The 13,084-nt window shown below is 41.5% G+C and overlaps 1 protein-coding gene across 1 annotated transcript; it reads right to left on the bottom strand.

Annotated features, from left to right (window-relative positions):
- Positions 1-8,981: 8,981 nt before the first annotated feature.
- On the bottom strand, positions 8,982-10,500 carry LOC108113133. Its single transcript, XM_017223678.2, has 2 exons — positions 10,425-10,500; positions 8,982-10,373 (listed from the first exon to the last, which is right to left on the bottom strand). Exon 2 carries the CDS (start codon positions 9,899-9,901, stop codon positions 9,143-9,145), a length of 759 nt encoding a protein of 252 aa, XP_017079167.2. The 5' UTR covers positions 9,902-10,373; positions 10,425-10,500; the 3' UTR covers positions 8,982-9,142.
- Between the last annotated feature and the right edge of the window lie 2,584 nt (positions 10,501-13,084).

Raw genomic sequence — 13,084 nt, 5'->3', positions numbered from 1 at the left:
TGACTTATGGGCGTTAGAGTAGGCATGGCCGTATTCTTAAGCCTACCTTTCTAGCTCGTGGCATGTTGCAGAGGCATCTCTTAAATACGTATTCTTAAGCCTAACTTTCTAGCGATTTTAGGTCCCGCGTTCTTTGCATTTTTGGCTTTCCGGGTTTTGTGAGCGTTAGGGTGGGCGCGTCTAGATGGAAGAAAACCCATTCGCATTTCGGATAATGGTAAAACTATAAGATGCGCTGGCATCCAAAGATTAAACATAGTGAATTTCAACTTTCTTGCTCTATTGGTTCCCGAGATTTCAGCGATTTTAGTTTTTCGTGACTTGTGGGCGTTAGAGTAGGCATGGCCGTATTCTTAAGCCTAACTTTCTAGCTCATTAGGTCCCGAGATTTTTGCATGTTTGGTTTTCCAAGTCTTGAGGGCGTTAGGGTGGGCGTGGCTAGATGAAAGAAAAACCATTCGCATTTGGGGCATCATAAAAACATCCGTGCCTAATTCCAACTTTCTACCACTTACAGTTACTGAGACATCATCTTTTCTACAAAATGCGAAAACCGTATTTCGAGCTTGGTGGGGCCGGATTATGGTACCACCATAAGATGCGCTGGCATCCCAAGATTTAACATAGTAAATTTCAACTTTCTTGCTCTATTGGTTCCCGAGATTTCAGCGATTTTAGTTTTTTCGTGATTTATGGGCGTTAGAGTAGCCATGTCGGTATTCTTAAGCGTAACTTTCTAGCGCTTTAAGGTCCCGAGATTTTTGCAATTTTCGGTTTTCCGACTCTTGTGGGCGTTAGGGTGAGCGTGGCTAGATGGAAGAAAAACCATTCGCATTTGGGGCATCATTAAAATCTACGTGCTCAATCCCAACCTTCTATCACTTATAGGTGCTGGCATCCCAAGAATAAACGTAGTATATTTCAACTTTCTTTCTTTTTCGGTTCCCGAGATTTCAGCGATTTTAGTTTTTCGTAATTTGTGGGCGTTAGAGTAGCCATGGCCGTATTCTTAAGCCTAACTTTCTAGCGCTTTAAGGACCCGAGATTTTTGCATTTTCGGTTTTCCGAGTCTTGTGGGCGTTAGGGTGAGCGTGGCTAGATGGAAGAAAAACCAATCGCAATTGGGACATCAACTTTCTATCACTTATAGGTACTGAGATATCAGCTTTTCTACAAAAAAACGGTATTTCGATCTTGGTGGGCGTAAGAGTGAGTGTGGCGGGATAATGGTATTATCATCAGATACGGTGGCATCCCAAGACTATACATAGTAAATTTCAACTTTCTTGCTCTGATATTACTCTGATATTTATTACTAATAAACTTACCTACCCTTGCTAACCGTAGGACAATGCTTGGCGTTGTTTTTATTAACAATCTTATTAGTGGGGACATTGATAGTCAAGCCCTAATAGGTCGCTTAAACATCAATGTGCCCGCTAGACCCACTAGAAACTATATTCCCTTATCCTTGAGACATTGCAGCTCGAACTTTGCCCTTCATGAACCATTTAGGGTATCATGTTCGAGTTACAATACCCTCTACAACATTATATCCAATACTTCTCCTACTAACATAAAAATCGTCTTACTAAACCACTTAGCTCATATTTAATTAATTTATTTAATAATATAATTTAATAATATTCCACTCGGTACTATCCCCGTGTTCCGAGCCGTACGATAGACCGCAGCGCCCCTCGGTCGGTTGGGCGGGAGGTGGGTTGCCCGTTAAGCAACGGAAGTCGCGAAAAAAAAAAAAAAAATTTCCTGCGATTTCAGCGATTTTAGTTCTTCGTGATTTGTGGGCGTTAAAGTAGGCGTGGCCAGATGAAAACTGGTGGCAAGTTGCAGTTGGATCTTTTAAAGACGTATTCTCAATCTTAACTTCCTAGCTCATTTAGGTCCCGAGACTTTTGCATGTTTGGTTTTCCAAGTCTTGTGACCGTTGGGCGTGGCTAGATGGAAAAAAACGATTCGCATTTGGGGCATCATAAAATCCTACATGCTTAATTCCAGCTTTTGATCACTTATAGTTACTGAGACATCATCTTTTCTACAAAATGCGAAAACCTTCTTTCGAGCTTGGTGGGCGTAAGAGTGGGTGGGCCGGATAATGGTACGACCATAAGATGCGCTGGCATCCCAAGATTTAACATAGTAAATTTAAACTTTCTTGCTCTATCGGTTGCCGAGATTTCAGCGATTTTAATTTTTCGTGATTTATGGGCGTTAGAGTAGCCATGGCCGTATTCTTAAGGCTAACTTTCTAGCGCTTTTAGATCCCGAGATTTTTGCATTTTCGGTTTTCCGGGTTTTGTGAGCGTTAGGGTGGGCGTGGCTAGATGCAAGAAAAACCATTCGCAGTTGGGGCATCATAAAAACCTACATGCTGAATCCCAACCTTCGATCACTCATAGTTACTGAGATATCAGTTTTTCTACAAAATGCGAAAACCGTATTTCGAGCTTGGTAGGCGTAAGAGTGGGTGGCGCCGGATAATGGTACCACCATAAGATGCTCTGGCATCCCAAGATTAAGCATTGTAAATTTCAACTTTCTTGCTCTAATGGTTTCCGAGATTTCAGCGTTTTTAGTTTTTCGTAATTTAAGTGCGTTAGAAAAGGCGTGGCCGAATGAAAATTCGTGGGAAGTTGCAGAGGCATCTCTTAAATACATATTCTTAAGCCTAACATGTTAGCTCATTTAGGTCCCGAGATTTTTGCATGTTTGGTTTTCCAAGTCTTGTGAGCGTTAGGGTGGGCGTGGCTAGATGGAAAAAAACGAATCGCATTTGGGGCATCATAAAATCCTACATGCTTAATCCCAGCTTTTGATCACTTATAGTTACTGAGACATCATCTTTTCTACAAAATGCGAAAACCTTCTTTCGAGCTTGGTGGGCGTAAGAGTGGGTGGGCCGGATAATGGTACGACCATAAGATGCGCTGGCATCCCAAGATTTAACATAGTAAATTTAAACTTTCTTGCTCTATCGGTTGCCGAGATTTCAGCGATTTTAATTTTTCGTGATTTATGGGCATTAGAGTAGCCATGGCCGTATTCTTAAGGCTAACTTTCTATCGCTTTTAGATCCCGGCGTTATTGCATTTTCGGTTTTCCGGGTTTTGTGGACGTTAGGGTGGGCGTTGCTAGATGGATGAAAAACCATACGCATTTGGGGCATCATAAAAACCTACATGCTTAATCCCAGTATCCCAGAAAACGGTTTTTCTACAAAATGCGAGAACAGTCTTTCGAGCACGGTGGGGGTAAGAGTGGGTGTGGCCGGCTAGTGGTTCCACCATTAGATGCGCTGGCATCCCAAGATTATACTTAGTGAATTTCAACTTTCTTGCCCCAATAGTTCCTGAGATTTCAGCGATTTTAGTTTTCGACATTTGTGTACGTTAGAGTAGGCGTAGCCGAATGAATACCCGAGGCCAGTTTTAGTGGCATCTCTTAAATACGTATTCTTATGCCTAACTTTCTAGCTCATTTAGGTTCCGAGATTCTTGCATGTTTGGTTTTCCAAGTCTTGTGAGCGTTAGGGTGGGCGTGGCTAGATGGAAGAAAAACTATTCGCATTTGGGGCATCATTAAATCCTACATGCTTAATCCCTACCTTCGATAACACATAGTTACTGAGATATCAGATTTTCTACAAAATGCGAAAACAGTCTTTCGAGCTTGGTGGGCGTAAGAGTGGATGTGGCCGGATAATGGTAGCACCATAAGAAGCGCTAAATTTATACATAGTGAATTTCAACTTTTTAGGTCTAATAGTTCCTGAGATTTCAGCGATTTTAGTTCTTCGTAATTTGTGGGCGTTAGAGTAGGCGTGGACGTATTCTTAAGTCTAACTTTCTAGCGCTTTTAGTGGGCGTTAGGGTGGGCGTTGCTAGATGGAAGAAAATCCATTCGCATTTGGGGCATCATAAAAATCTACATGCTTAATCCCAACCTTCGATCACTTATAGTTACTGAGATATCAGTTTTTCTACAAAATCCGAAAACAGTCTTTCGAGCATTTCGTGCGTAAGAGTAGATGTGGCCGGATAATGGTAGCACCATAAGATGCGCTAGATTATACATAGTGAATTTCAACTTTTTAGGTCTATTACTTCCTGAGATTTCAGCGACTTTAGTTCTTCGTGATTTGTGGCCGTTAGAGTAGGCGTGGCCGTATTCTTAAGTCTAACTTTCTAGCGCTTTTAGATCCCGGCGTTATTGCATTTTCGGTTTTCCGGGTTTTGTGGACGTTAGGGTGGGCGTTGCTAGATGGATGAAAAACCATACGCATTTGGGGCATCATAAAAACCTACATGCTTAATCCCAGTATCCCAGAAAACGGTTTTTCTACAAAATGCGAGAACAGTCTTTCGAGCACGGTGGGGGTAAGAGTGGGTGTGGCCGGCTAGTGGTTCCACCATTAGATGCGCTGGCATCCCAAGATTATACTTAGTGAATTTCAACTTTCTTGCCCTAATAGTTCCTGAGATTTCAGCGATTTTAGTTTTCGAGATTTGTGTACGTTAAAGTAGACGTGGCCGGATTAAAACTAGTGGAAAGTTGCAGTGGCATCTATTTAATACATATTCTTAAGCCTAACTTTAAAGCTCATTTAGGTCCCGAGTTTTTTTTATGTTTGTTTTCCCAAGATTAAACATAGTGAATTTCAACTTTCTTGCTCTATTGGTTCCCGAGATTTCAGCGATTTTAGTTTTTCGTGACTTATGGGCGTTAGAGTAGGCATGGCCGTATTCTTAAGCCTACCTTTCTAGCTCGTGGCATGTTGCAGAGGCATCTCTTAAATACGTATTCTTAAGCCTAACTTTCTAGCGATTTTAGGTCCCGCGTTCTTTGCATTTTTGGCTTTCCGGGTTTTGTGAGCGTTAGGGTGGGCGCGTCTAGATGGAAGAAAACCCATTCGCATTTCGGATAATGGTAAAACTATAAGATGCGCTGGCATCCAAAGATTAAACATAGTGAATTTCAACTTTCTTGCTCTATTGGTTCCCGAGATTTCAGCGATTTTAGTTTTTCGTGACTTGTGGGCGTTAGAGTAGGCATGGCCGTATTCTTAAGCCTAACTTTCTAGCTCATTAGGTCCCGAGATTTTTGCATGTTTGGTTTTCCAAGTCTTGAGGGCGTTAGGGTGGGCGTGGCTAGATGAAAGAAAAACCATTCGCATTTGGGGCATCATAAAAACATCCGTGCCTAATTCCAACTTTCTACCACTTACAGTTACTGAGACATCATCTTTTCTACAAAATGCGAAAACCGTATTTCGAGCTTGGTGGGGCCGGATTATGGTACCACCATAAGATGCGCTGGCATCCCAAGATTTAACATAGTAAATTTAAACTTTCTTGCTCTATCGGTTGCCGAGATTTCAGCGATTTTAATTTTTCGTGATTTATGGGCATTAGAGTAGCCATGGCCGTATTCTTAAGGCTAACTTTCTATCGCTTTTAGATCCCGGCGTTATTGCATTTTCGGTTTTCCGGGTTTTGTGGACGTTAGGGTGGGCGTTGCCAGTTGGATGAAAAACCATTCGCATTTGTGGCATCATAAAAACCTACATGCTTAATCCCAGTATCCCAGAAAACGGTTTTTCTACAAAATGCGAAAACAGTCTTTCGAGCACGGTGGGGGTAAGAGTGGGTGTGGCCGGATAGTGGTTCCACCATTAGATGCGCTAGCATCCCAAGATTATACTAAGTGAATTTCAACTTTCTTGCCCTAATAGTTACTGAGATTTCAGCGATTTTAGTTTTCGAGATTTGTGTATGTTAGAGTAGGCGTAGCCGAATGAATACCCGAGGCTAGTTGTAGTGGCATCTCTTAAATACGTATTCTCAAGCCTAACTTTCTAGCTTATTTAGGTCCCGAGATTTTCGCATGTTTGGTTTTCCAAGTCTTGTGAGCCCACCCTGGGCGTGGCTAGATGGAAGAAAAACGATTCGCATTTGGGGCATCATTAAATCCTACATGCTTAATCCCAACCTTCGATAACATATAGTTACTGAGATATCAGATTTTCTACAAAATGCGAAAACAGTCTTTCGAGCTTGGTGGGCGTAAGAGTGGATGTGGCCGGATAATGGTAGCACCATAAGATGCGCTAAATTTATACATAGTGAATTTCAACTTTTTAGGTCTAATAGTTCCTGAGATTTCAGCGATTTTAGTTCTTCGTAATTTGTGGGCGTTAGAGTAGGCGTGGACGTATTCTTAAGTCTAACTTTCTAGCATTTTTAGTGGGTGTTAGGGTGGGCGTTGCTAGATAGAAGAAAATCCATTCGCATTTGGGGCGTCATAAAAATCTACATGCTTAATCCCAACCTTCGATCACTTATAGTTACTGAGATATCAGTTTTTCTACAGTATGCGAAAACCTTCTTTCGAGCTCGGTGGGCGTAAAAGTGGGTGGGGCCGGATAATGGTACCACCATAAGATGCGATGGCGTTCCAAGATTAAACATAGTAAATTTCAACTTTCTTGCTCTAATAGTTCCTGAGATTTCAGCGATTTTAATTTATCGTGATTTGTGGGCTTTATAATGTCTTGATCGGAAAAAAACAGTTTGCATTGGGAGCATCTTAAAAACCTACATGCTTGATCCGATCTTTTCAGTTATCGATAACGGGTATAATAAGAACAGTCAAATTGTTCAGCATCAGTTCGTCAGGAGCATCAAATTATACACCACCATCATCATGGGCGTAATAGCCGGACAATAATTATGCGTCACTGATGGTGTAGTGTTAAAACAGTAGGTGAAATATTTCAACCATATGTCCCAATCACTTTTGTCACTTGAAATATATGAACGGAGATATTCGTTAAACGTTCGGTGACTGCGTCCAATAGTCCCTAAGGTTTTATGGTGGTCTGCAGTGGATGAAATTTTGCCAATTTTCATTTATTGGCATATGTCTCCTATTATACTGTTCTTATACTCTGTGCCCATGTCTGTTAGAATAATCTTCATTGGGCCGTAAACGAGTATAGTTTTCAAAGATTGCTTTCGGAACTTTTTTACTTAAATCACAAATAATTGTGACTGGGTACCAGTTGGAATTGTTTTATGTTTTGCATTCCGGCCTGTATCTCAAGCCTTTGGAAAAATTGTTTTAAATCAATTTTCCCATTAGAGTACAAATCATCAATTTTGAATTGTAAAATTATTCGTTTTCCTCGTTTAAACAACACTTATGTTTGACGAATTTAAGTTTCACAGATTTCCTGATGTCATTGAGATTGTAGACTCTGGGCTCCTGAAGCTATTGCTTCTGCAAGGGTTCTTTTTCTGGTTTCTGATCCTGATTTTTACGTGTTTCTGACCTGGTTGTAATTTTCATTACCTGTCTGTTTATTGAGTTTAGGAGACAGCGCGTTCTGGACAGCGCGCCACATAATTATATTTCCCTTGAGGCATTCCGCAGTAAAATCGTATATTTCCAAATCAAGAATCATTCTTGTTAATTTTGAACTAAGGTCTTTCATTGAAAATAGATAAATTAATGGTCGATGTTTTGTTATAAAACTTCTCCCGTAAACGTATGGTCTGAAGTATTTTATGGTCCAGTGGATGGCTGCTAATTCTTGTTCAGTAGTTCACTTGTTGGATTCTCCTTTTGTGAGTGATCGAGGTGCATATGCAACTGGTAAGTGCGCGCCCCCATGTTCTTACGTAAGTACCAGAGAACGGCAAGGGTACACCCAGACAATGAGTGCACTCGAATCATTTGTGCCTTTTCGGCACTCAGAGTTTGATCGGCACCATAAAATAAGGGTGTGTGTCTTGCACAGCTCATTTCGAATGTGCACTTGCGCACTAGTACTCTTTTGCACAGACACCCGACACACTCATAGCTAATGAAGGAAGTGTCTGAGACACCCATGTTCAAAATATTCGAGTGTAGAAAAGTATATTTGTAATAATAAAAATTATTGCCGTCTTCAATAACTAATATTAAAATATAAGAGTTTATAATCATTACAAGTGATTAGTCTTCAATGACAAAGTCTTAAAAAACCCAAAAAAAACTTACATTGAATCAATATTTTAGGATTTTCCGTGTCTTCATCAAGACATCTACCTATAAACTTATTACCGTTTTGTGCAGATGCATATAAGAATACAGATCAAAAGTCAATTGCACTGCGAGGTAGATGACCTGACACGGAAAATCCTTAAATATTTGGCCTTTTTTAAGAGACCATTATTGCGATTTCCTTCTATCCTTTCATGTAAAATTATTCGGTCAACTCTCAATGACCTGCCCATGCAATACAGCTGAAAACACCCGAAACACTCAGATCAGTTGAAGACACCCGACACTAGTGACTAGTGACTTCTAGTGGGCTTGCGAACCCTAAGAAATCTTCACTGGTATCTTCCTTAAAAATATCAGCCAACGAATTATCGTGGACGCCTGTGTAGGCAATTTTTAAATTTGCCTCTATTGGTTCTTAAACGTTCTCTGGTATATGGAAAACATTGTCATATTTTTGGAGAGCTTTTCTTACAATAGATATAAACTGATTATGTATTAGTATTACTTGACTTTCATGACAAGTAGATACTGATTCTCGATTCTTATTGCTATCACTCTTCTTACTTTGTTGGCGTTTATGATAATTTCGCCCAAATGTTTTTCGAGCGTTTCTTTTGTTATGTGTGTATTTTTTTTAACACACTTATAACTTCTCAAAATCTCGGTCTTTTTATTAGCTAAGAATTTTTCCAGTCCTAACCATTGGCTACTCATTAGCCTGATTAGCATTAATTATGCTGATTTTGAATTGTATGTTTTTAGCCAGTATTTCGTTGCGGTCGATAACAGATTCAACTTTCACTTGAGGAATATGCCTACTTCTGTAAACAAACTCTGGGTGTTCTATAAGTACCCTGTCTAAAGCATCCTTAGTTGTAAACATTTCTCTGTACCGCTATGATAAAATTTGTCCCTTAGTTTTAAAAGCTTGTATTTAATATTTAAGTTCTTTGATAAAAATATGAGTAATCGATTATAACTTTCCGGTGCTTACGTTCCGATAACCGATAGCCGATAAATTAAAAGAATCTGCTACTACGAGTAGTTTTTTTATTATCTTTTCTACTCGATAACTCTAAATAAATATTAGTTTTTTATATTTGTCGCCTTGTGAAGTGCGGAGTTGCGGAGTTAAGTCCGGGAGCCTCCTTGGCCCATTCGCTCCTTGGGTTCCAATCGGTGTCATCGAGGCGTAAGATCCCACGAATGGCGATGCAGTTGCCACGTTGTGGATGCTCCCGCCCGGTAGCACGAATCCATGCGCTGTCTGCGCAGCACGTGTAGCACACAGTGGGTTGCTAGTCGTTAGTAACGGTGGTCCACTCCAAGATGGCGGCAGCGTGTAGGTCCCACTGGTCGCAGCGAAACTGCTATTTGGGACCGGCCCGACCCCGTTAGTTTGGGCCTCACCGTTCGATGTGGCGGTTAATGAGGCGGCCAATGGCGGTTCGCTCCACGATGGCGGCCGCTCCGACGCTCCACTGTTAGCGCCATTTGCGCTTGGGCCAACTGCGATTGGCGCGCAATTGGCGGTGCTCGTTGTGTTCATGGCTCTAACCTGCTTCAGCTCATTCTCCAACGCCGTGATCCTATCCAAAAGGTACGCCGTGGGTGGCTGGCCCACCTCCGGCTCTGAGCTCTCAGCTGCTGTTACAGTACTCCTTGGTTGGGACGCTACTGTAGTCGCTGTAGTGGCTGGGCGAGAAATGGCCGCCGCCGTGGTTATGTTAACCCCTGGCCGGTTTTCTGCTGCACTACTCGCTGGCTGCTGCGTTGTTGTAGGGGTGGCTTCCCCTCCGTTCAGCCGGGAACTCGTCCTGAGGGAATGCTGCATCTCCAAATAAATATGGCGCTGCCCTAGCGCTCCAAAATGGCGGACCTGTGCCGTCTGGCTGCTGCCGCTGATGCTCGGCGCTCCTTGCGCCTCCTGACCGCTGGTGCTTGGCGCTCCTTGCGCTTCCTAACCTGACGCTGGCTGCGTCTCCTGAACTGACGCCGGCTGCGTCTCCGTGTCGCTGGCTGCGACTCCGTCCGTACTCATTGTTTGGCGCTCCTTGCGCCGCTATGTCACTGGCTGCGACTCCTCTGCTGGTACGGGAAATGCGCTCCGTGCGCTCCTGGTAACTCTCTAGCTGGTCGTCAAGCCGTCCTCCAGCGCAAGTTGCCCTTGCAGTCTCCCTAGGACTGTGAATAAAAGATGTCGTCTTGTGAAGTGCGGAGTTGCCTTAAACGGCTCCCCCCACGCGTAGGTGTAAAGAAAGGTGAACTTCAAAGGAATATGGTTATGGCGTACGGAACGTTTTATTCTGTAAATTCATTAAATTAGTTTACAATTCAAATATAGCTCTTCTTCTTACCGCAGTGTGCCCTCCTACTATTCACAAGACAGTGAAAAGGCACTTTCCGGCGGCAATCATATAACCGCGATTAATAAGCCCGTACTTCAATGGGCCAAAAATCGGATGACTTAAAAAATACTAAATTTCCCATTAATACTGACTTAACTATCGATAACAATGTTTTGACCGTCGACAATATTATATTCGAAAACAGAATATATAAGCTGAATACAAGAAATCTTAAAAACTTGGCTATTATTTTAAGTTCTTCTTGCGAACTCATAGAAAAAGAAAGAGCCCCCTGCAGCTTTGAAAGCTGTATATTATGAAACACAGCAACTGATACAACTCGGACCTTATATGTAAGATAAAGCACCAGATTGGGCACTGAAACGTTACACGTATTAAAAAGAAAACGTTCAAGAAACAAAGCAACATTTTGCGCTCTGTTACGAAGTTTTTCTTTAGTGCGTCTGTGAACTACATCTATCAGCTTAAAAGCTGCAAGGGGCTTAAGGAGATATAAAAGGATTAGATCCCTCCATCCCGGTATCTGACATTGCAGAAGGTCTGAAAGAACGGGGTTTCGAGGTCAAACTTGTTACGAAGTAGTGTATATTTATTAGTAAGTAGTTTATAGAGATATTATAAATTAAAATATTTAAGTGAATCTTAAGTGAATCAATCACAACTCTCTGAATATGTCAACTGACTCCCTATATCTCTCTCTCACTACCGAACGCAAGCCGGTGCTTGCGTTCCGATAACCGATAGCCGATAAATATAAAGAATCTGCCACTACGAGTAGTTTTGTTATTATCTTTTCTACTCGTTAACTCTACATAAATATTAGCTTTTATGTTATATTCGAAAACAGAATATATAAGCTGAATACAAGAAATGGTGGTGGCTATTTTTTTAAGTTCTTCTTGCCGTACTTGGCGATCTCATAGAAAAAGCAAGAGCCCCCTGCAGCTTTGAAATCTGTATATTAAGAAACACAGCAACTGACACAACTCTGACCTTATACATATGTAAGAAAAAGCACCAGATTGGCCACTGAAACGTTACACGTATTAAAAAGAAAACGTTCAAGAAACAAAGCAACATTTTGCGCTCTGTTACGATGTTTTTATTCAGGGCGTCTGTGAAAGCCGATAAATTAAAAGAATCTGCCAGGTCAAACTTGTTACGAACAGCAAAAATCGTACAGTCCCTACATAAGATCGAGCTAGCGCCCGAGTGCACAAACCCCAAGAAGTACTCAATTCACCCCATTTATGAGCTTCAGTACCTTCTCCATTGTAGATTTAATGTATAGGAGCCTCATAAAAGAAACGGTCTTGTCCAGCACGTGAACTGCTAGGAATATTTTTCTGTCGTTAAGGTAGGACTCTAAAAGCTTGTGGGTGTTGTACGGTAACATTGTCTTGATCTTGTACATTATACCTTTTAGCCGGACTCTATTAAATGCTTGAGAGACATCTAAAAATATGGCAGTACAGTAATCTTATTTTTCGAACGCGTTCCCAATTTCGGATGTTATCCGGTTGACCTGATCAATTGTTCCGTGCTTTTCACGAAACTCAAATTGATGTGACAGGATTTCATCTCGGATTCTCAGCTATGTGTTTATCCGGGTCAATACGCATTTTTCAAAGAGCTTAGATAAGCAAGAGAGTAGGCTTATAGGTCTATACCACGTGGGGATTTTGTGGTCTCGGACACGAGTGATGAGTGTCAAGAGAGACGAGAGTTTAGTTTTAAATAAGTGAGCGAGCAAGACAGACGTGTGTTAATAAAGAAATGAAATAAAGCGAATTTAAGTACACTAAAGTGCGGGTCTATTACTTGATATCACGGGTCGTTACAATTATAATGGACTTTTCAATCGCACTGGAAAGTGGCCAAGTTTTGCGATGGCATTGAAAAGCTGTTTGATAAAACAAACGGTGCAATATAGGAGCTCAATGATCACTTTGGGAGTTATGAGGTCGCAGCCCGGGGATTTTTTCGGATTCAGTAGACTTTTGATGGTGTTAACGATTTCGTTTGGGCGAAACTCAATTGGCTCATGTTGAGACTGAGGCTTATATGGTAAAGTCGGCAAAGTAAACGCACTAGTGGCAGGATTTGGTTGAAAGACATTTTTAAGGTGAATGGCAAACGTGCTGGCTCTGTCTGCGTCACTGCGTGCTCAGCCGCCTGTGCAATTTCTAATAGCAATCACGGTTTCTTAGCTTATTTTAAGGTTTGAGCTCAACCTTAAAGAATGCTGCTGCTTTCTACGCATGTTAAGAATATTGAAGACTGTCTTAGCGCTAAATCCCTTCTCTTGTACCGCCTTTGTTATCTCTGCAGGCGTTACTTCGGACTGTATGCCCTTAAGTACGACTTGATGGCCCTTGCTGCTTTTTAGCTGACTCGTGTACAAGTTATTTTTATTCTCGGTAATATATATCGATAATACTCTGTAATTATCTTCAGGCTCCATTTGAAGTTTTGTTTCCTGGATGTTGCTCCTTACAAGGGGTATTTTGTGGAAATTATCCTAGACAATAAGCTCAATAATTTTATTGGCAAGAACATTGGAACTTTTTTCTCGTATATAAATAGGCGTGGGCTAAGGTTTTCTCGACTTCAGTAGGCTCGTCCGCCTCAACCTCATAGTATTTATG

Source organism: Drosophila eugracilis, unplaced genomic scaffold (assembly GCF_018153835.1).
Source record: "Drosophila eugracilis isolate 14026-0451.02 unplaced genomic scaffold, ASM1815383v1 contig_322, whole genome shotgun sequence".
Classification (NCBI taxonomy): Eukaryota; Metazoa; Arthropoda; class Insecta; order Diptera; family Drosophilidae; genus Drosophila; species Drosophila eugracilis.
Note: the sequence above shows the minus strand (reverse complement) of the source record. Positions and strands in the feature narration are given on the sequence as shown.

Coding starts and splice junctions, on each gene's coding strand:
- LOC108113133 (XM_017223678.2), bottom strand. CDS start 9,901: ATGCAGCATTCCCTCAGGACGAGTTCCCGGCTGAACGGAGGGGAAGCC.